The 23,867-nt window shown below is 34.9% G+C and overlaps 1 protein-coding gene across 2 annotated transcripts in view; it reads left to right on the top strand.

Moving 5' to 3' along the window:
* The window catches only part of Gulp1 (GULP, engulfment adaptor PTB domain containing 1), a 248,388-nt gene that overhangs the window by 148,429 nt on the left and 76,092 nt on the right, over positions 1-23,867 (top strand). For both annotated transcript variants that reach the window (XM_005373325.2, XM_005373327.2), the window contains exons 3-4: positions 9,631-9,705; positions 15,109-15,170. In XM_005373325.2, coding sequence (XP_005373382.1) covers positions 9,678-9,705; positions 15,109-15,170 — 90 coding nt within the window. In that variant the 5' untranslated portion in view covers positions 9,631-9,677. The remainder of the gene's footprint in view (positions 1-9,630; positions 9,706-15,108; positions 15,171-23,867) is intronic.

Below are 23,867 nucleotides of genomic sequence, written 5' to 3'. Positions count from 1 at the left end.
AATGCCTGAATGTGTATTGTCTCTTTGCCCTTACTAATCTTATATTTTATTATAATATATTTATTTCTAGAAGTTCCAATTTCAGATATTTTGTAATCTTTGAAAAATTTTTTCCTTTTATTTGTGCATGTTTACAGTATACAATGATTACATTCACTGTAGGGAATTAGTAAATGTACATAGCACATTTGAATTCTTTCCCCCTTCTTCCACCCAGCAGCAGATTTATTTAGTTACGTTAGAAGCTCTTGTAAAGTTAATTTTCATCTGTACAGGTTGAAGATCAGACTAATAGACCAAAGAACATATAAAACATGAAAGACATTGTACTAAGTCCAGGTATACTTTTAGATACATTGTCCACACTGGATTACAGTACTTCTTCCACTCTCTCTCTCTCTTTTCTGTTACTGTCTTTTATTTTGTACTTTATTTATACATTAAGTTTTGATATAAGAGAAGCCATCTAAGCCTCCTGCATCTGAGTTACTCAATATTGTGGTCTCAAGGTGCAGCCATTGACCCAGAAATGACTCAAGTTTTTCCCTCTTTGCAGCAGAGTGGTACCACATTTTCTTTACCCAGTCATCCTTTTTTAGCTTTAGGAAGATTCTTTTTGCATGCTTTTCAACTACATCTTTATCTGTTTTTATTTTATTCTCTTACATATTATTCCTAGTACCTATATTTCAGTAATTCTTTATTTGTCATTTTATCTCAATCTTCTATGTCTCTTGATGTCTCCTTCCTCTTTTTTTATAGTCAGATGAGACAGTTTTTCCATTTAATCTTTGAAATTAGTAATTTAGGTATAAACTTAACCATTCCTCTTTAGTCCATTCATTTTAGTGCATTTACATTGGCTTTTAAAAATTTCAACTCTTAGGTTTTCATCAGATTCATTCATTTTCCTAGGGCCTCCTTTTGTAATCTGAGGGAACTGTGAGGACATTGGAATGAAAGCCCTCATTAGTGTAAGGGAATAAGAGCCTTAGCTTCCTTTGAGTATTTTGAAAGGAAATTTTGCAAATTAATTCAGTAAAGTAGGTTGAGATCTGTTGCCAGAAACTTTTCAAATATACTCAAATGGATTGTCAAATATAAAACAAATCTGGGTTTAGGTCCAGACAGGCTAATTGGTCATCCAGTGAAAAGGTGAGTTTTCTTCTAAGGGTTGCTTTTAATGCTGGATGAGGGGATGTTCCCCTTTATCTTTCTCTTAAAACTCTCTTAAGAAAAAGCTCTATCAAATGCTTAAGATTGTAAGTCTGGACACATGTACAATTATTGAGTCTTTTAATACAACTACTAAAAAACTGGGCTTACTGTGAAAAATACCAACCTATAAGCAACCTATATTAAGGCAAAAGATTTAAATGAAAATTTTCAAGTAAAATAGCTTATAAAAGGAAGAGCTTTTGAAACCAAAATAAAAATGTTTATATTGGTGCTTTGTGTGTAAAGATCAACTAAGTCATAAAATGCACATTTCACAGTCTAGCCTTAAAACTCTAATAGCACTAATTACATAGTTGAGCTGCATATTGCAGTCTGGCAAAAGAATTCAGGCAGTTTTGCCAAAGATAATATTACCTCTATAATTGAACCTCACAAGTTCTAGCTCACAGTTAGAATACGCATTATGGTAAAGTTTGATACAGTGACCAAACCATCAGCTCTAAAATGACACAGTGCTGATATGTACAACCAAAATAAAAGGAAGAAAGTATACTGTTACTATAAAATAGCTATGCCAGAAAAGTTAAATTGTTGATTATGATATCTACAAAGAACTTAAAAGTTCATGGCCCCAAATGAAATTAAACCTAGGTTACTTTTTAGACTCACATGTAAAAGATCCAAATACATTATGTTGCAAATAATATTTGCTTCACCATGTGGAGTTTTACAACATATGAAATAGTTTTATTAGTCTATATGAATATGTTTCTTAGAACAATTATTTATCACATGATTGTTTGATTTGAGAGAACAGTAGGTGACTTTCATTAAGGACATAAGATCATGATGAAAATCTATGCAGAAAATAGCTGGTTTGCCTTTGGTAGGAGTTGTAATAAAAATAATCTCCACATCTGTTCATTAGACTGATTGCCAGAAACCACCAGATACTTGTGGACAGACACTAGGATACTCTTGAGAAGAGTCCATGGGAAACCTGAGTTCCAACACACTTCCTTCCCTGGACCTTTCACTCTTGTGGGCAGCGGAGTTCTAGGACCATTCTCATTTCTGTAGGTGCGCCCTGGTGGCGCCACCTCCAGGCTCATGAAAGGGAACAAGAAGTACCTCCGCTTTACCTGCCTGCTGTGTGGAATTTTGTGCTCTCCCAGCATCGCCAGAGTGTGCACCCAGATTCATGTTGACAGTAAGAAGGTTTACCTCTGAGGGGTGTCTTTGGAATGTACTCATCCCGGAGAAACGGCTGCTGTCACAATAAAGTGGCTGAAGTTGCACACTTTTAAATGTCAGAAGAGACCAATGACGTGTTCCCATTTTTCTTTTGGGTTCAGTAAAGACTTCATTCTGACCTCACGCTTCGCATTGGAGTCAGTGCATGGCTTTCCTTTTTCGTTCTGGAAATTGTGTTTGAAACCATTCTGAGGAGCTGGCCATATCATCAGGTACTCACGGTGCTTTTGTTGGGCCATCCCTGCCCTAGTCAGGGGCCCTGTGGAGAAGGCAGATGAGAGCCTCAGAGAGGACCAGTTGATGGCTCGCTGAAAGCAGGTGGCAGTGTGGCTGAGAGCTCTGTGTATTTCATCCATATGAGCTACAAAGTATTTTGAAAACATTCTTTGTTCCTCATGCCTTTCACCTTTGACCACCCAAGGACTCACCACTCACAATTTTCTCTAAACGAAACAGTCCTTGAACTGTCATTCCATGCTTCCTGCTGTCATGGGTAACTGTGTACCCTCTTGTCTAGGACTGACACATCCACCACGAAGCCCCAGCCCGTTCTTACGTACATCTGAGAATGCTAAGTTTGTTGAAAGCAAGGACAGTATCATATTTATTTTTATTGTATTATATCTGGTAGAGCTCTTGTCCTATAAAACAATGTCAAAATGTATCTGTGGAAAGAACGTAGAATTTTTGTGAATATTATATAGGTCAATATTGTATAAAGGAAAATAAGGATAAACTGGGAAATCTCAGAAAACACTAATGCTGCTATTTCTTAGTAAGACATAAATATGTGTCCTCTTTGCTGCATGCTATGTGGATTCCTCTCCCGGTAAAGTGAAATTTCTGTTTGTGAACTGGTTTTTTTTTTCTTGGCTACATTCACTATTGAGGTATAAATGCAAAGGTTGCAATTTACAGTCATAAAATCAATACAGAATATCATAAGTTGTCCTCCAACTGGGAGACTCAAGCAGAGAAACTGCAACAGACACTAATTCAATCAAGGCAAATGTCAAAAGCAAACTAAATTCTAGCAGGAATTTGCAAGCTTTATTAACCCCCAAGAGCAATGGTATTGCAATAGTTAGCTTCGACTTTGGATCATGCAAAAAATTTGAGGGGTCATTTCAGTATCTAAATTTGAAATGTATAATAATTATATTTTTAGTAAAGCATGTAAAACATTTGAGAGCAAAACGTGTCTTCCGTCCATTCACAAAAGAAAGAATATTTTTCAACATCTCAGTTTACCTTCCTATGCAGAGCTAAACCTAATGATTAGAGCTTATTACTTCAGTAGCATCACTGATTCTTTGTGAACATGAGCTGAAATGACTTATGACTTATGGTTATGTGAATGACATTTTAATCAAATGTCAGGTTTTCTTTTCTTTCTAGCACCTTGAAAGAGCTCCAGGAAAGTCTGATCCCAAATGAGCTCATAAGGATAAAAGTGAAATCCAGACTATTTCACAGATTTTAATATTCATGCCATATCTAGAACAAGATGATTTAATTTACTTCAGTCAGAGTTTAAGTAGCAGGTCGTGGACCAGAAAACTGCCATTCATTAAAAGGCCAGTCAAAACTTCTAAACTAGTTTGTAAATATTGGTGTATTATTTTTGTCAGTTTTCAGAAATGAATATCATGAATTTTTTGAAGAAATACTTGATAACTCCAACCTTGTAAAAATATTAAACCTGTAAATGGTTAAATTTATATCAAATGACTTCACAATGTTTTCTCAATGTAATCATAGATTTTTAAGTAGTATTTGAGTTTAAAATAATTTATCTAATGGTCTTTGTCATATATAAATTTTTTTTTCTCCTAAATTTTGTCTAGTGTTTAAGACTCACAGTTTACTTTAAATACATGATGGTAAGAATTTGGTAAATTATAAATAATGAATTATAAATTATTCTCAGTCACATTTAAGTATTCCATTTATGGGTTTGAACATAACCAGACACTGTAGACATTAAATGAATTTATATGGTTGCTTAATGGCATTTTCAATATTCTGCAAACATTTAGTATAGGATCTTGCCTCTGGACTCTTAAAAGCAAAAATTGTGTAATGGTGTTTTATGGAGAAACTTAAAATCAGCCTTAATAATCGCTGTGACTCTTTTTTGTCTCTAATTGGATTATATGTTTCTTTGTGATTTAACTTTGGCTTCTTTAGAGTTTTCAAGATGTTCTTTTCTGTCTTCTAATTTGCACTGTTTTTACCATCCTAATTTTGAGATCTGTACTTAATCTCTCTCTCTACCTCTCTGTCTCTCTCCCTGGGTCTATAATTTTCATCAAGTTTGGAAAATTCTCAGCCTATATTTCAATAGATCTCTGCTTTATTCTTTTCTCTCTTCCCTTCCAGGGACTATTGGACTACTGAAGTTGCCTCGTAGTTCAGGAATCTATGTTTCCTTCCCTCCCCCTTCCTCTTTTTTCACATTAGTCCCTTTTCTCTTCCTGTGAAACTTGGGCTAGTTTTTACACGTGTACCTTTAATTTTACTTGTTTTTTTTTTTTTCCTCTAATGTCATATCTGCCATTAATTCCACATGTACTGTATTTCTGTATCTCACACATTTTGACTTTCATTTCTATAAATTTGATTTAGGTTAATTTGATACACACACATATATTTTAATCTATTGTCTAGCTTCTTGAACATATAAATATATTTAAATGTCCTTGTTTATTATTTTTACTATCTTTGTCAGTTCTGAGTAAGATTTGATTGATTTTTCTCCTCCCCATAGGCTATATTTTTCTACTTTTTGTATGCTAGATATTTTTTTAATTGGAGATGGATGCTGGACATTGTGGGTTCCAGCTTCTGATTATTTTTTCATACATTTTAATATTATTGAGGATAGTTTTGAGATGCAGTGTAGTTGCTTGGAAACAGTGTGACCCAACTTGATCACACTGGACCTGGCTTGGACCCAATTATTTTAAAGATTTGTTAGGTAATACCAAAGCACCATTTATTCCACCTTTAATCTTTCCCCATTAGTAAAGTGGGTATTTCATAGTAATCTAATTGTTGTCCTGTGCATTATGGAACCTCCTTTCACATTGTTGGCCTCTGTCCAGGCATCCGGTAGTTCATTAGTACTCAGGTGTCAAAGATCTTCTGCAGGTATCTCTCATTATTTCTCAGTAAGTAGCCTTCTTCTCCCTGGCGCAGCTGGTATAAACACTACATATTTTGATTCTGCTGCATTTTCAAAGATGTCTCATCACCTCCGAGAGATGGTTGGAATCTGACTGAGTTCTACTTCCCCGGGCTGTAGTGTGGGAAATTCTCCAGACAGTGTGCTGGGAAATCATAGGGCTTACTTCGTTTGTTTCTCATCTCCCATGGAGTAATGTCTTTTGTTGCAAATGAAGTCATTGTTTGATTCATTTTTCTTGCTTTTAAGGTGTTTTTGGTGATAAGATAAATCTAGCCTTTGTTATTTCATCTTGGCCAGAAGCAGACGTGTCTAAATAAGATGATAGCAATATGTAATATGGAAAGGTATCCATATGAATTTCAGAGTAAGTTTGAAGTATATATTGAAAGACAGTGGTTCTTCTTAAAAAAAATACCATTGAGGAAATTAGTCTAAGTTCTCATATCATATCATATATCATTATGTCCCAAAGTTTTATGTTTAAAAAAAATAAATATAATAAGTACAGAATACATATTCATTATTCAATATTACATCTTAGAGAGTGTAAATTGAACTGTGTATTCTTATATATAAGAGATAATCATGTGCTATTACAACTTGTTTTAAGTTTAAAATAGAAAACCTAAAGTAGTGATAATTTAGATCTAGTAAAATATACTGCACCATGCTACATTTTGGGGAAAAATTAATAAAAAATAAAATGTTACATAAACAATTATTTATATGTTTAGCTAAAATTTAGAAGTGTTTATTTATAAAGAAATAATGCATCCATGTGATTACAGTCACTGAAAGTACTTATGGAAAATTTATGCAAAAGAAAAGACTTATATTACACTGCGAAGTGAAATAGTTCACTTGCATATAGAACTTATAATTAAACATATTAAATTTATGACTATACTTTATTATCTCAACAATAGGAGTAGGTTACATTTAAGTGTGTATTATCATGCATCATATAAATACACAGTATATTGAAACCCAGGCTAGCATTAGGCACTGTGTAACACGCAATGGAGCAGTGTATGCTTGTTTTCTAATTGGGTAGTAAGGTGTTTTACAAGCAAGTATAGAGTGCCATCAATGGATGATGTCTGAGAGTGAAATCGTAGGTTATTTTAGCTAAGTGGCTTATTTGATATTAATTGACATTTGTATGTTTGCATTTTGTGAGCAGTGAAAGTCCTTTTTGTATTTTACAGTCATAATGATGTTATGTCATTTTATAACCTCCCTTTTGGGACCTACAAATGTTATACAATTTTGCTGTTTTTTTCTCTTTATATGTCCCTGAGTAATTTAAATTGTATTGTTTTTAATTTAAAAGCCACATTATTATTTAATTGCATGAATGTTCAAATTATAAGAGTTAAACTCCTTTTTCCTATTTCACCGTCTGTTGTTGAAAATGCCTCACAGGTGCGGAATTCGAGTAGTGGAAACGTATATTAAATTTGATCTGCTGGTTAATAAACTTCCTAGTATTTAGTTATTTAATTTCTTATAGAAATTGCAACTTACAACATTTTTCTCTTTCATTTTTTGTTGTTGTTGTTTTCCCTTTTTCTTCCAAAATATATCAATAAATAACTATGTCTGTTAGGTTATGAGTGAAAAGTAACTTCTACGGTGTTCAGAGCATAGTATGCTCCCTATTGTATTATAGTCATGTGTGTGTGTGTGTGTGTGTGTGTGTGTGTGTGTGTTTTGTGGTTTGTGTCTGGCTTTCCTCGCAAAACCTCATGCAGTCATGGGACAGGCTTCTAGAGTTTCTGATTGATTCATGGGTGTGAATGCTACACCCACCCTGGGGCAGGTAGTTTGCATACAGTGTAAGAGAGGGAAAGAGGTGGCTTGGCTGCTAGACTCCTCCCCTTGTGCTCTTGTTGCTTTTGCTGTCTTCCACCACCATGAAAGGTTGCTGTCTGCCAGGTGCCCACCCTGCCTTGGAGCCAGCTGAGTATGGACTGAAGCCTCCACAAACTGAGCTAAATAAACCTTTCCTTCCTTAATTTTGGGTATCAAGTATTTTGTTTCAGCAACGAGAGAAAAGTAGCAAAGATAATATGCGTGTGCGTGTGTGTGTGTGTGCGCGCGCATGCCTGGTGGCATAATCTTCCAAGACATCAGGGTTTGATTTTTTGTTTTGTTTCGTTTTGGTACCGGGAATCGAACTGAGGACCTTGCGCTTGCCAGGCAGGCACTTGTGCCGCTGAGCTATATTCCCAGCCCTGCATCAGGGTTTGAAAGAGAAAACCGTTACAATAATGGAGAGCCACATCCTTTCTTGGTCCAGTGGAGTATGTAGGGGGAAGACAGTAACCTCTCCTCAGATCACAGCTGGGTTTCATCAACACCAGCAGTGCAGAGGAACCTTGAAAAAAGTGGAGGACATTATGATAATGACAGACCCTGAATGCCAGATGACACTGAGAAATGTTCCCAGCAGGGGAGCGGGGAGGAGTGGTTACAGGCAGCAGTGCACGGGGGTTACAGGTTGAGTAATGAAGACTTGGCTTCCGGGTTTGAGCGACACGGAGAAATCACGGACTCTGCACCTTGACCTCAGTCTCTAGCAGAGGTGATGGTAAATCTGTGTCCCTCAGTGGGATGGGGAGGGTGTCCCCAGGTCCATGTGTGGCTCTCAGTCTCCATCCTCTCGTCCACCTGAAGCTCACAGACAGCAGTAGGCAGGGTGCGGGGAAGGCTGCACCCTAAATTCAGCCCCTCTCTGATCGTCTGCAAATGGAAGCCCCCAGAACTGTGCTCTTACACTAGGCGTATGGATTTCCTTTGATTCCTGTTAAAACAGGTTCTTGTAACGTCATAGAAGTAGATCAGATTATTAAATACATTTTTATTTAATATGGTTGAAATCATCCTGAAAAGTGAGAAAACACAATTCATAATATGAGACTTTTTTAATTTAGTATTTTTACATTTAAAAGGTCTTTGGCTTACCATAGATAGTGCCTGTGACACTCGTCCTGATGGGAGAGAAGGTGGAGGCGCGAGGCGGTTTGCTGTCAGTCTGAGAATGTTTATTTGCCAGAGAAGCAAACAAGCAGCTTCTGCCAGTTTGATCACTGACACTGACACGTTCATGGACCCCAAATAGAGACTTCAAGGCAGCATCCATAAACGTTTCATCTCAACTTCCTAATATGAATCATCTCAGAGTTTCTGAGGGAATGCTGTAGGAGTCATTTGTTTTTTACATGAAAGTATTTTACAAATAGAATTGAAAATGTCTCCAATGAACAACCACTATATAGAAAGTACAGTCCGTAAACCAAGCTCCTAGTTTTGGTGAGCAGCATTCACAGCGGACTAAAGCAGAAAATGAGTAGTTAGTTACAAAACCTCTTTCCGGGGCAAGTAATTGCTATGAAAAAGGAATACAAGCTTGGAACTGCGTGCTATATCTGACACAGGGACAGTAGCTCATACTTCCTACACTCAGCACTTATGGAAAGCACCTGTAAGTGGGAAATACCCTATTCTGTTTCTGACCACTATTACTAGTGTGTCTGTCACCTGCCTCTGTGATTTTGTAGTAGTCGTGAAACCTATATGGGCCTCAGTTAAATAAAAATAAATGTTTATATATGTGAGTGGATTTATAAAAGTGATTTTGTTCCTAAAGGCATGATCAAATAGCTTCACTTTATCTACCACTGGTGCTCATGAGAACCCCAAATGCAACCACATTTCTTCCCAGTAAGCTCCGAGGAAAGTACTGACCTTCTTTCTTCTCAGCTTTTCAGATAAATATAATTAATTATGGATGCATAATAGGAAAGAGGTAAAAGTAAAAAAGTTTGGAGGAGTTTTAGTTGATACACAGTGTCAGTCCTATGTTTATTCTTACCCAGTGTTGTTGGGATATTTTAGAATATAGCTTGTAAATATTTAAAAAGGCTTTCTCTTTAAAATGTATTAACACAAGAGCTTGTGCAACGGTCCTTCATTTGTGTTCTAATACTTTGTTATTTCTGTAGGGTATAAAGGGTGACAGAACTGAGCATAGACTTGGCAGACTGTCATCATGAACCGTGCTTTTAGCAGGAAGAAAGGTAAGTGTGCTCATTTTAGAGAACCTGGGAATCAAGTCGATATTATCATGAAAATAAAGCAGAGGTGTTAAGAAATCACCCTTTTCTATTTTCAAACCACAGCACTCAGGAATAAAGTTAAATTAGATCAATTAAAATATACAGCTATTGCTAATTAGCTCACAATATGCCTGTGACAATATGTTCCCCTGCAATTTTATGCTATGTTAAGAAATTTCAAAGAGTAAAATGATCCGAAACCTAGGCCTAACTGTGGTTTATGTCGCTATGTATTACTAAATTTCCCGGGGTAATATAAGGTTGAGTATATAAATTCATGTGTGTATGTGTGTGTGTGTGTACCTGTGTACATGTGAGCACACACACATTTCACATATTATTGAAGAATATAAAAGAATTGGTGATAAGTAGAGTCATAGCAGTGATTCCAAAACAAATTCATTATTAATATCCAGGTAAAAATTTAGAAGAAAGCTAGATTCAATGCATTATAATCTCTGGTAAAGGATGACAATCAACAGGCAGTTTAAATGCTGTTTTACAAACGCAGGAAAACATTGCAGTTGACATAGTATTTTTTGGTGTGTTCATAGGAAATAAATATTTCATAGTGTTGTCTAGTTAACTGAAGATAAAATAATGCACTCTTTTCATTCTAGAAGTTCTTCAGTGGAGGACAGAGGGCTCTCTCCTACTTAACATGCTGTCAGTGAATTGGGAAAGCATACTTAGGCAATGCGAATCCGATTCATAGACGATTGAACGCGTAGGTTATCGATCTGTTAGCCATACAGTTAGATCTGGTTTTTATTTTTTATTATTTATTTATTTATTTTGGTACTAGGAATCAAACTCAGGACCTTGCATTTGCCAGGCAGGCGCTGTGCCACTGAGCTGTATCCCCAGCCCCAGTTAGGTCTTATTTCATGCTATAGATTTACTATGATATTGTAAACTGCTCAACAAAGGTCAAGAAAGTCTGGTTATTTTTTAATATATCATGTAATTATTGATTGTGTTGTTCTTTGGAAGATGTACCTTCAGTGGTATGTGGGTAAGCAGTGGCCTAGTAATGAAGTCAAGTGTGATGACCAAAAGCTGTAGTTCATCCTTTTGATATGTGAGCAGTGAACAGTCCAGGACGGGAACCAGAGTGTTCAGTTCTCTCCTGCGCAGCCCGGCATAGTGCATTATCTCTTTAAAAGGTTTAAAGGGTTAAGACGGATGCATTATAGCTTTCCCAGATGAGAAAAGCTGGGAAACTTTCAAGGCAGCAGGAAGCACAACCGAGGATGGTAGGCATGTAGTGAGAGCTGCTTTTCAGTGTTTGAAGAGGCTCCATTTAGCCCTGGGGTTTAGTCTAATAAAGGACAAATAAGTGCAAATTATACGGTCATTGATTTAATGTAGGAGAAAACATTACGACAGAGTTGTGTAAAAGTAAAATGGAATTACTTGCATTAATAACTTTCCATGACTGGAGTCAGAGGGGTCCAGAGAGTTGTATGTGGAACCGAAAATTGATGTATTCAGTAGGGATTTAGATAATGTGACTTTGGTGATGCTTTTCAAGCCTGTGAAGTTAGAAGTACATTATTTTCTTTATTTTTCTCAGTAAAGGGAAACAAAATGAAATTGTTTCGAGTCTGTGGCTTGTTTCTGCTTTAAAATATATCAAAAACAAAACAATTTGTTTTATCCTTTGGCAAGTAAAAATGTCTAGAAACCATCCTGATATATTTTCAGTAAAGTAATAGTACCTTACATCACAACTTATCCCTTGAATCGCATTATCTTACTTTTAAAAAAATAATTTCTGAAGACCACTGACGTATGTGTGTGTATATGTGTGATTCTTACGATTCCCTTTCCAAAGCCTTTAAAATTTAAACGACATTTTACTTAGCATTTGTTTGAAGGAGGGTGACAAATTTCCAGGACTGGATGATTGCACAGGTGACCAATGGTTCCGTGTCTGTGCTTTTTGTGTACAGTGAAAGGACAACTTTGGGGGAAACTTGCAATGATTTGGTGAACCAGGAAGTAGAACCGTTAGTCATTATCTCATTCTTTTTTAATTTCCTTCACCTTATTTTTGCAGTCTAGCCATAAAATGTCTTTATCAAGAATTTATTGGTCAATATTTTGCTTCAAGTCCCACTAGACTTGATATGCGAAGTTCTGCAAATGCCTATTAGTTCTGACTCGCACTGGTTAAAGTAAGAATTCTTAGAGCCTCTGTTCTGGGTTTTCACCAATAGCACTATTTAATTGAATTTTAATTTCAGATAGTAACTTGAATTTTATGAAAGCATTCATAGATTCTAGCAATCTAGATCTATAAAAGAATATATAATTCAAGTGCTATTTTCTTCTGTAGCTAGTATATATATATTATTTAGTATTATGAACAAACTACAATGGTTTTCTATCAGTAAAACTTTATATTTTATATTATAGAGCTCAAGTTTACTTGATCATTACATGCAGTCCTATTAAATGCCTCAGAAGCCTGAGGAAGAGAGATTATCATCTTAAACTTAAATGTAAATGTAAACAAATTTTTTTTTGTAAATTAAAATCTGTAAATTAGTATTATGGTATCCTTTGATTGAATAAGCCAGATTCTAATTATTTCTTTGCAAATGTTTTAATGGTATTGCAATTGCTCAGTAATTATGGAAAATACTGAATAAATAGAATTTGCATTGTTTTGAGCTATTTTGAAGAGCTCTTTAATGGTTAGTCTAACATAATCATAGATTTAGTTAGAATGATTGGATTTGTTTTACAGATTATGTGAGCGTTCTCTCTGAACTTTGAAAATCCTACATCTATTTATTATTTTAAAATAAATAATTTAGTAAAAAGCATTAAAGTATCATCTGAAAAAGTATAATTAAATAATTCTATGAGTTACATTCCATATTCTTTAACTTATCACTTGGCATATTCATGGGCAACTATAATCTTAATGCATAAGACTTAAATTCACTATTTTAAGAATTATTTTCTTTTTTATGAGAATCATCCCGCAGTTCATAGAACAGCGTATTCAAAACAGGTGCTTTTATTATGCTAAGTTTAGGTAATAATGAAGTTACTGCTTCTGTCTGATGAGCTCTTAATTAAATATATTTCAGAAACCTCAATTTATTGATCAGTGGTCACTGTGGCTTGACATTTATAAAACATGTTGAAATATTGGCATTTCCTGTCATGTGAGTGTTCAGTATTGAGGTAGTGACTTTAATTTTAAGGAAAGGGAATCTAGAATGCCTGTACTCTTATTTCTATGCCAGTTCTGTTTACCTAATTGCTTCTGTGAGCACAATTAGTGACTGAGGTACAGCATCTCTATTTGCTTCTCTAGTTCTAAGTGCATGTATGTGACCAGAACTTTTACTCTGTGGCTTTTTTCTTTTATCACAGTATAAATTCAGATGACACTAAGCATTTATTCTGGAAATTCTTCAGGCTTATAAGGATACTACCTATAATAGATGTTATTTAATGCACAGCCCTAGAACATTTGTATTTAATGTTCTGTGATTGCCTGTTTGTGTTATTGTTGCAACTGCAGCTTACCCGATGGTAATTTAATATTGCACTTATTTTGATCTGTCACCAGAAACAGCTAGATACACCTATCCTCTTTCTAGGTCACTGCAATATGAAACTATAGCAGAAGCAATATCACCAGTTTTCCAATAATAGTGGCTTACAGAGGAAAGTAATTATCTGCCTCAGAACTGGTATGACACATCATATTCAGACTTTAGTCAGACTTTACATCTTCCTTAGAGATGGTGCATATTTAGGAAAGAAGATATGAGAATTGAATAAAAGGGAAATTGTTTCTCTTTTTACATTTACTAAAGGAAAATATTTAGTGTTTTTATAGTTTGGTGTACAATATTGTGTTTTACTTCATATATAGATATAGATGATACAGATATAGATATAGATATATACAGGACTATTCCAACTCTATACAAATTATTCTTAAACTAATCATATCACTATAACTAGCACTCATAACTGTTATAAGCAAGATGAAAAACCATAGAAATCTGCAGTGTCCAGTGCAGCTCTTGAAATTCCCAGGGGGGCACGATGAAGGATGAAGAAATGAAGACAAGAGTCAGAAATGCACAAAGCTGAGGTCAGGTGGAGCCCCTTCTCCTGATGGGAGAAAGGAACTGCCCAAGCACTGCAATGAGTTTATTTACACCATCAGCCAGAGGTTGAAGACAGGTGAAACCCATCTCCTACTGGGAGAGGAAGGACCTGCCTAACAACTTGTTTGTCCGACTCCATATTCTCTGGGCTGCCTTTGTTCTAACCCTGCATGTGTGATCAGTCTCCACCTCAGCCACACCCTACAGAAATCAAATCTTATCAAGAAGTAAAAACCCATCTCAATAATAATTAATCAAAAATCAAAAATTCATACATAAAATATCATTGTCAATATAGGAATGAAGTTCAAAAATTGAATGAAAATATAAATAATTAAAATATGGAAACAAAATGCAAATCATATACAGTTAAGTTAGTTTCAAGATCTATACATTTGAGGTGCATTTATTTCTATTTTATTATATTTATCTAAGAAACATTGTCTAATAATTCATTTAAAATTGTATATATTAAAAACTCATAGGGGGCTGGGGATTTAGCTCAGCGGCAAAGCGCCTGCCTGGCAAGCGCAAGGTCGTGAGTTCGGTTCCCGGTACCGGAGAAAAACCAAAAAAAAAAACAAAAACAAAAAAAAATAAAAAATAAAAAATAAAAACTCATAGTAGACTTTCAGTCAATATTTCTCTAAATTTAGAATAAAGATTATCCTAAAGTTATATTGATTTCCTTTTATTTTTATTTTGTGTACATATTGATTTCTTACTGAACATAGTAGACTGAGTTTTTTTTCAGTTTCGTAGAAATACAAAGTTAGCTTAATGTAATTTTTTTCCTTGATGCTAAGAATAACCAGTGAGAAAAAAATACTTTTTTGTTATATGAACTAAGAGAAAGAACCTGTAATTAATGAGGGCATAAAGTGAAAGAAAGAAGATAATTATCTTTAATTGCATAGTAGATATTATTCAGAGTCCACTGATGTTGGTATTTTTATCTATTCTTTAAAATCTCAGTATAATTGTATTATTTAAAACAATTTATATAAAAGTTGAGGGACTTTTATATCAAGGAAAGATTCCTATAATCAGTCTCCAGCTACATTGTTCTTCTATCTGACTGTAAGTGTTGCTCTGCCTTAATGTAGCAGAAGAATGTTGGAACTTGAAATGCCCCAGCCCACCCAGACTCCGTACAAATGCTAATGCGTGACAATAACACCGTACTCACCTGTGATTTAATGTTGTGTATTCTTCCTTACAGACAAAACATGGATGCACACACCTGAAGCTTTATCAAAACATTACATTCCCTATAATGCAAAGGTAAAAAGAGTTCTTATGATATTAGTTTTATTGTGCTGTAGTATTATTACTAACTAAAGTTATTCTTAGATTGTTTAAGCATTGACCTTTTTTGGTAAGTGAATGCTGAAAAACTCTGTGGAAATTAAATAATTTAATAGTATAGAATATAAGAAATTTTCTCTCCAAATAGATTACTCCTTTAAAAATTGTTTTCATTTTAAATTTCTGTTTAAGTTGTACATTACATGCATTACTTTTTCAGATAATTTTGGCTGTTGTTCAGATTATTTGTGGTATCATTTCCTGTGGAAAATTAAACAGCTAACACATTAACATCCTTTAAAAACATGTTAATGCTGCATTACAGTTTAAAACTAAAAATTAATGTGAAAATGAACTACAATTTTAACAAATGTAACCATCACCCAAGAAAACAGAAATTTAAGCTTTTGGAAATATAAAAAAAGTTCACTTTTGTTATTTGTTCCAAGTAGTGCATGCTAAGCAAGGGGCACAAACGTTTCACTCATGTCTTTAAAATTTTGATGTATTAGTGTTGGAAATAGACGAATGATTACAATTTACAAACTGGACATTGAAGAGAGGTGTGATTTTTGTGGTTAGGCAACACCAAACCTCAAATAGATTTTAGAAAAATCTGAGTCAAAAATTTGAAAGAGATAATGGGGAAATTTGAAAGAGTTGGGATGGGGATTATGAGACTGGTCAAATTTAAGCAGCAGAACTGTCGAGACCACACGGGAAGCACAGAGTTGCACTATTTTTACAAGACAACTTACAGGTTTATGGATCAGTAAACTATACATTAGGTTATAATAAGATTAGATGTAGGAACTGTTTCAGGAAAAATTGTAAAATATTTATTGAGCAGAAAGTCACTGGTGTTTAATAAGGAATGTCTACAGTGCAGATCTATGACTGAAACAGCAGGAAGAAACATTAAAAAAGGCTGTGTGGAAGAAATTCTTCCAGAGCTTGTGCTAACAGTGAAATCTGTAGCGCACAGCAACTGTATTTTTTTCTTACTGATTTGGTAGCAAGGAAAATGCTTTAAAATATTTTCTCTGTAAAGCGAATATTTTTGAAATCATTGCAACATTTATGGCTTTTCCTGTAAAGTTAACATGAAGATTGAGTGGTATGATTTACCATAAAAAGTTCAGTGAATTATACCAAGTTCCTCTTATCTTTCTTTTCCACAGATATTTTGCATTTTAGCTACTAACAAACAAAATTTTTTAGAGAAAAAATTTACTCTAGAAAGCTACTGTTATTTTAAATTACATGATTTGATAGTCATAATGGAATTATATACTTCAAATGAAAACACCAAAGATCATTTATTTTGTGTGATTTCAGTATCTCATTTTGAAAGTTTGGTTTATAAAGGAGCAAAAGATTACATTGTAATTAGAATGAACTTAATTGTTAATTCTGAAGGTTAACGTGACAATGGAGACCTGTTTTCCTGTGTGGACAAGTGGTTTGTGCTAAGTCAAGGTACATAATTGTGAAATACATTACACTAGTTAGAGAGTTCAGAAGCATCTTTCTCTATGGGTCAGAAAAATCCGGAAGGACTGCTTAGTTTTGTCCATTTTAATACGGTCTTGTGTGTAATAATATATATCATGTGTACAAATAGGAAGCAATTTTTAAGAACATTTTTAAAATCCTTTTCTTTGTGGCACTTTGTAGTTTAACCTTTTAGCAGAGTTATTTTGAAGATTTTCTGTATTCATAGAGAATGTTGAATTCCAAATCCATGTCCATAGGAAGTAGTTTAGCACAACAACAACAAAATATGAACTATAAAACTAGGCCATCTTGGCTTGTATCCCGGGCCCTAATACTTTTTGTTGTATGTCTTTGGGAAAATTACTTAACATTCTTTATGTATGACTATTCATCCACAATTAGGGATAATGATAGTAATTTCTCACTGGAGTTGCTATAGACTTAACAAAGATAAAGTTTTAGAACAATATCTAAAATAAACTAACTGCTCAGTAAATCATAGCAATCATTAATTTATCTTTTGATAATTTACCAAAGTACTTGTCTGATAGTAGGTGTTCAATACATATACTTGACGAATTTATGCAGAATATTATTTCTAACATAACAAAAAATTAGTTACATTTCACTGAGTCCAAATATATAGCAAATACTATAGTGGTGTACGTTTTACATTGCTTCAGTGTTTTCCGTAACTTAGTACAACAGATAAAAATGTCATAGCCACTTCCCTATAAGAAATGGGTAAAGCTGAAAGAGTACATGATTTATCTATTCTTACAAATTTAGTAAAGACAGAGTTAAACTAAAAATTTGAGATCTGTTTGACCTCAAAGCTTTGCTTTTTTTTTTTTTTAAGTCTGTACCAGTAACACCTGTGCATTCATTCATTAAGTGGCTGCTTTGTCGAAGGTGGTGTTGCTGGAGGTCTGCTGAAGGCTGACAACATTTCAGTGCTTCATGGTATACTGCTTAAAGTTTTTTGCAGCTTATTAGCATAAGAAATATCATAAAATTAATATTAAAGGCACAGCATGTTCTGCGCCATTCTGCAGTTAAAGATGTAGAAATTCATAGACTTCTGAGTCATCCTCTTATGAATGTGGAGGTGTAACAGGGTCTCCCAGGCCTGAAACAAAGGGTCTGGTGACCGTTTTGCACCAAGAGGTATGGGGGCAGAGCTAACAGGCACAGACGCAGTAAAGCATAATGCCCAAAACAACATGGCAAGAACTTAGCCAGACCTTGAATTACTAAGGATAATAAAGTGCTTTCTCAGCCCAAGATCCACTCAAGAAATAGAACTAGTGTGATGAACATACATACACACACACACACGCATGCATACACGCACACACGCACATGCACATGAGTTGATTGATTGCCAAGTATCTCGTTGATTTGGGAAGACAAGATGACTGTGGGAAAATCTGCCATCAGGAAGGCCCAGCTGGGCACAGTTGGCAGGAGCTGGCCCTGCAGTCCACAGGTGGAGTTTCTTCTTCCTTAGGGAAACTGATCAGTCTAAGTTCTGTTCATAGCCCATTTTTAATTGTTTAGATCAGGCTCACCCATATTATCCAGAATAATCTTTGCATGAACTCAATGGATTAAATTAAATATGACAAATATATCTACAAAATAACTTACCTTTTTAATTGATTGAGTAACATAACAGCTAAATTGCTGCGTAAAACCTACAATCGCAAATACTAGTGATGGACAGGACTAAAAATGCAGATTGAGAAGGCTTTGGGTGGCAGAAGAAACAGGCTGTGAACTCATCAAACAGGAGTTTAGGCAGATCTACAGTGCAGGGCCATTAGTTTGTGGTTTTTGTTCACTTGTTTGTTTTTAAATGTTCCTTGATGGCGTCAATGCCAGTTCATTGAGAATCTTTTTTATCAAGCGTGTACTCTGTAATAAGGTTTTTAAACTGTAGGTCAAAACTGATGGCAAAAAATTGGGTTATAAAATCAATGTAGTTATCATGGTTGGTTAAATAGAGAATTAGCAAATGCCTTTCTTCTTTATCCATTCTCTGAAGGCACGTTTTAAAAATTAGTACTATCGTTGCCGGGTTCAATCCCCAGAACCACCAAAAAATGAAAAAAAAATTAAGGCTACAAACGTTAATGCATTATTAAATGTTAACAATAATTAACTGTAAAGTTACTTGTCTATATTTTAGGTATACAAAATTAGGAACAACTTTAAAAGATTGCGGTCTTTTTTTGTAGAATCATAATATTGGTATTATAGTATAATAATTTACAATTAATTTGTCAAACAAGTTCAAGAAAACAAAAAATGTACAAATTTTTAAAAATATCAATGTAGTGTGTTTTGGGGGGACATTATTTAAATATAAAAATAGAGGGCTGGGGATTTAGCTCAGCAGCACAACGCCTGCCTGGCAAGCACAAGGCTGTGAGTTCGATTGCCGGTACTGGAGATAAAACAAAAGAAAACCAAAAAATAGAATAAAAGAGAAAAAGCTAAGTTTTCAAAACACTTACGTTATACATTAAATTGTTGCGTGAGATTTGTGGTTCCAGTCAAAAGAATTAGGAATCTACTAACTTTACATTGTATCCCAACTTAAATAGTACCAAAGATTTCACTAATTTAACTAATTTAAATCATCAAATAATAAGGGGGAATGGAGCTGCTTATAAAAAGTTAATCAGTTTAATAGCAGGTGATTTATACATAAGTTTAACCACATATCCTTATGAATATACTGTCCTATAATAATTTCTGTAACATGCATATAAACTTGGCCAGAGTGACAGAAAAATATAGCAAAAAGTAAGTGAAGTTTCTCTCATTCATTCATACAAATATTTATTCATTGAAATTGAGCTGCTACTTTGCACAAGGTCCTGATCCAGGAGATGGGTAATGACTATACACCAAAATAAAATCATTTCCTGAGGCACATACTCAATAAACAAAATAGTTCTTGAGCGATACAAGTAAGGAAATAATGGTTACATTTTATCTATTAATACAGAATTAATGCTATTTGTATAGTATGTTGTATAGTGTGTATATTGGCATATGTGATGTCATATTAATGCAATATTTTGTGTAATAATTGCTGTGGGGGAAAAATACAGCAGGTTAGCAGAATATTGGAATGGGGAGGAGTGGGAAACAAGGAACTATTTTACAGTGGACAGGGAAGATGTCAGAGAACACATGTCTAAAGGAGACGTGAGGAAGGGAGAAGTGAGTGCCAGAGCAGGCTGGGTCCCTGCTGCCCACGAAGGTCTAGCAGGCCTACAGGCGATGCAGCCTGCCGGGAAGCAGAGGGGAAAGCTGGCCAAGCAGCGCACGCGGAGTAGAGCAAGGCATCGCGGGGGAGGGTTTTTGAGGTCTTACAGGGCCTTTCAGGCAGCTGAAAAGAGAAGCAGTGGATTGGGAGCATTTTAAAAGAGTGACAAGATCAGAGACAAGTTTTCAACAGAAACTGGCTGTGAGGAGTGGAAAGTAGAAGTATTGAGGCCAGGCAAGAAAAGTGATTGGAGGAACTGGAGCAGAAAAATCGTGAGAGTCTGGGGACATTTTGAAAATAAAGGTGACAAGATCCATAGGTCACTTCCTTATTAGTTTCCTGCTGCGGCTTTAATTGCAACGTGAAAACAGAAGAAATTTTAAATCCACCACTATTACAGGAGCCTGTAGTATTTTCATGTCTCTCCCAATTTGTTGAGAATGCCAAACCCTTTTTTTCTGTTAAGATCAAATACCGTCAAACTTTAAATCTGATTACTTTATTAATCTGTTGGTGAAATATAGTCATTTTCTCCATGAAAAATTGGAGCAAATGTTTCATGTGAAACATTCATCAACTGGTTCATTCTAAAATGTATTAACCACCCCAGAAGGGCTGATGTAATAATTATATGTCTATATCTATATAAAAGAGCTAGATTTATGATAAGTAAGGATTGGATTAAGATGTAGTTCAGTGGTAGAATACTAGATACTGAAAGCCTTGGGTTCAGTCCCCAGCAGCACACACACGTATGTGTGTGTGTCAATGATCATTATATATATTTAAAATGTACCAATAAAATTAATTAATTAAAAACAGAGTTTGTAGGTTATAAAAGTAGTGAGGTTGAGAAAGCCTGACAAAAAACCACAGAACCCACTGAAACGGCATATATAAAAATGCATATATATATAAATGAATACATATATATATACATAATTTCCAAAGAGATTATCACATTTCCAAAGAGATTATCACATTGTTTTGCACTATGCAGTACTAACAAAGAGTCAGCATTCCTTGACTATCTCTTTAGTGTGTCATAAATTCTAAAACAGCGAATCCAAAACAAATCGGAGCATGGACCTTGATCTCAAAACTTAAATTTCTCCATGGAGAGAAAATGATCACATGACACAAGGAATTTTGAACAAAACCTACATAGATGATGATCAGTAGGATAAATACAGATGTCAGAGGCTGGTCTAAAGAGGGAGATGACAGTACATGTCAGTGCTTTCTGGAGACGGCAGAGTCGCCTACGTGGAGTAAATGTTTTTTGTCCCTAGGGAGGTTCCGTAGGAGAGGAGGTTGGCAGTTTCAGAGGGCTCTGTGGTTTCCAGTCAGGTCTTCTCAACCTTCATTACTTCCATAACCTACAAACCCTTTTTTAATTAATTAATTTTATTGGTACATTTTATTTATATATATAATGATCACATTCACATAGGAAACTTGTACTGTACATGATATATCTTCATTTTTTTTCCCATTCTCCTCCCCTGCTTACAACCCTCTTCCCCTTCTTATTTATAAAACTTTGTTTCCAGTTTTTATTTCTTTTCTTTTCCCTTCTTTCCTTTCCCCATCGCCCTCCCTAGTTCCTCTTCCCATTTCAACATTTTCTTCCTATTTCACAGTATCTATTATACGTTTTGGTCCTCATTTACACTTTCAGTTTCTCATACCAGAGAAACCATGCAGTATTTGAACATCTGTGTCTCATTTATTTCACCTAAGAGTATGGTCTCAGGGTTCATCCATTTACCTAGATAAGAGTAGTACTTCATCCTATTAAAAATATTTTTCATCCATTCATCAGCTTAGTGGCATTGGGACTGTAAATATGGGTGTGCATATACTGCTGTGGTATGATGCTTTTAATTCTATCAGGAAGATAACAAGAAGGGGAATACTTGAATCAAATGCAACCTCTAGTTTTAATGTTTTGGGAAATCTCCACACTGATTTCCAGTGGTACCACCAGCCTATACTTCCACCAACAGTGGAGAAGTATTCCTTTTCCCAACAGCCCCATTAGCATTTCTTATTGGTTGTTTTCTTGATGATAGCCATACTTTCTGGGGGGTGCTGGGATCTCAGTATTGTTTTAATTTCCATCTCTCAAATCACCAGTGGTGCTGACCATTTTTTCATGTATTTACTTACCAATTCTACTTCTTCATCTGAGAGGGTCTATTTATTTCAGATGGCTGTTTCTGGATTGGGTATTTCAATTTTGGGCTTCTGAGTTTTTTGAGTTCCTGTATATTACAGATGTTAGTCCTTTTTCTGAGGAACACCTGGCAAACATATTTTTCAACTCTGTGTGTTGTCTCCTCATTCTTTTGGTGATTTCTTTTGCTATGCTTTTTGCTGTGCAAAAGCTTTTTAGTAAGATGAGATCTCAGCTGTTGATTCTTTGTAATATTGCCCATGTGGTTGGGGTTGTGCTCATAAAGTTTTTGCCTACACCTATATCTTCAAGAGTTTTAACTATTCTGTCATGCATCAGATTTACTATTTCTGTTTTAATATTTAGATCTTTGATTCATTTTATTTTACTTTACTGCATGTTGGGACATAGGGTCTAGTTTTAGTGGAAAGTAATGCTCTACTAAAGCATGCAGAAAGCCAGTGTTTGCATCACCATTTATTAAAGAGGCTGTCTTTCTTCCACTGAAGTGTTTGGCCCCTTTATTGAAGATGAGGTGGCTGAGTGGGTTTGGAGATGTTCTGCATTTATCTGTTCCATTTATCCTCAAGTTCCTTTTTTGCCAGTACCATGCTGTTTTTTGTTTTTTGTCTTTTTTTTTTTTTTTAAATCACTGTAGCTTTGTAGTGTAATTTCAGTTCAGGGGTTGCAACTCCCTCTGGCTTGCCTTTCTTGCGCAAAATTGCTTTTGCTATTCTAGGTCTCTTTTGGTCTCAAATGAATTCTAGGATTGTTTAATCTAATTCTGTGAGGTATGCTATTGGTTGGCATTTTGATTGGGATTGTATTGAATCTGTTTAACAATTTAGGAATTATGGCCATTTTCACTATATTGGTTCTTCCTACCCAAGAGCAAGGGATATTGTTCCATTTTCTGATACCTTCTTTGATCTCCTTTTGCAAAGTACTATAGTTTTCAATGTAAAGTAGTACTTTTTGAAAGTACTATAGTTTTTAATGAAATTCTTCTTCATTAGATTGATTGCTAAGTATTGCACTTTTTTATGCTATTGTGAGATGTGTGGTTTTCCTAATTCTCTGTCAGTGAGTTTGTTATTTGTATACAAGAAAGCTGCTGACTTTTGAGCATTGGCTTTGTGTCCTGCTATGTTACTGAATTTGGTTATACAATCTAGAAGTTGTTTGGTGGAATATTTGGGGTCTTCTATGTAAAGTATCATGCCATCTGCAAATAATAATAATTTAACTTCTTCCTTTCCTATTTTTATTCCTTTTCTTTATTTCTTGCCTAATTGCTCTGGCTAATGTTTCCAGAACTATAATTGACTAGGAGTGGTAATAGTTGATATCCTTGTCTTCCTCTGATTTTAGAGTAGAGCTTTCAGTTTTTTACTATTTGGTATGATGTTGGCTGTTGGTTTGTCAATAGATGGCTTTTATCAGATTGAGATAAAGAACATCTATTCCAGTTTTCTGTAGGGTTTTTATCACAAATTGATATTAAACTTCATCAAATGATTTTCCTGCATTTATTGAGATGATGATGAGGCTTTTGCCCTTGGCTCTGTTGATATGTCGTATTGCATTTATTGATTTGTGTGCATTGAACCATCCCTACATCCCTGGGATGAATCCTGCTTGGTCATGGAGTATACTCTTCTTGATGATTTTCTGCTTTCTGCTTGCCAGTATCCTATTGAGGATTTTTGCATGTAAT

Source organism: Chinchilla lanigera, unplaced genomic scaffold (assembly GCF_000276665.1).
Source record: "Chinchilla lanigera isolate Chin_1 unplaced genomic scaffold, ChiLan1.0 scaffold00002, whole genome shotgun sequence".
In the NCBI taxonomy this organism is placed as follows: Eukaryota; Metazoa; Chordata; class Mammalia; order Rodentia; family Chinchillidae; genus Chinchilla; species Chinchilla lanigera.
Note: the sequence above shows the minus strand (reverse complement) of the source record. Positions and strands in the feature narration are given on the sequence as shown.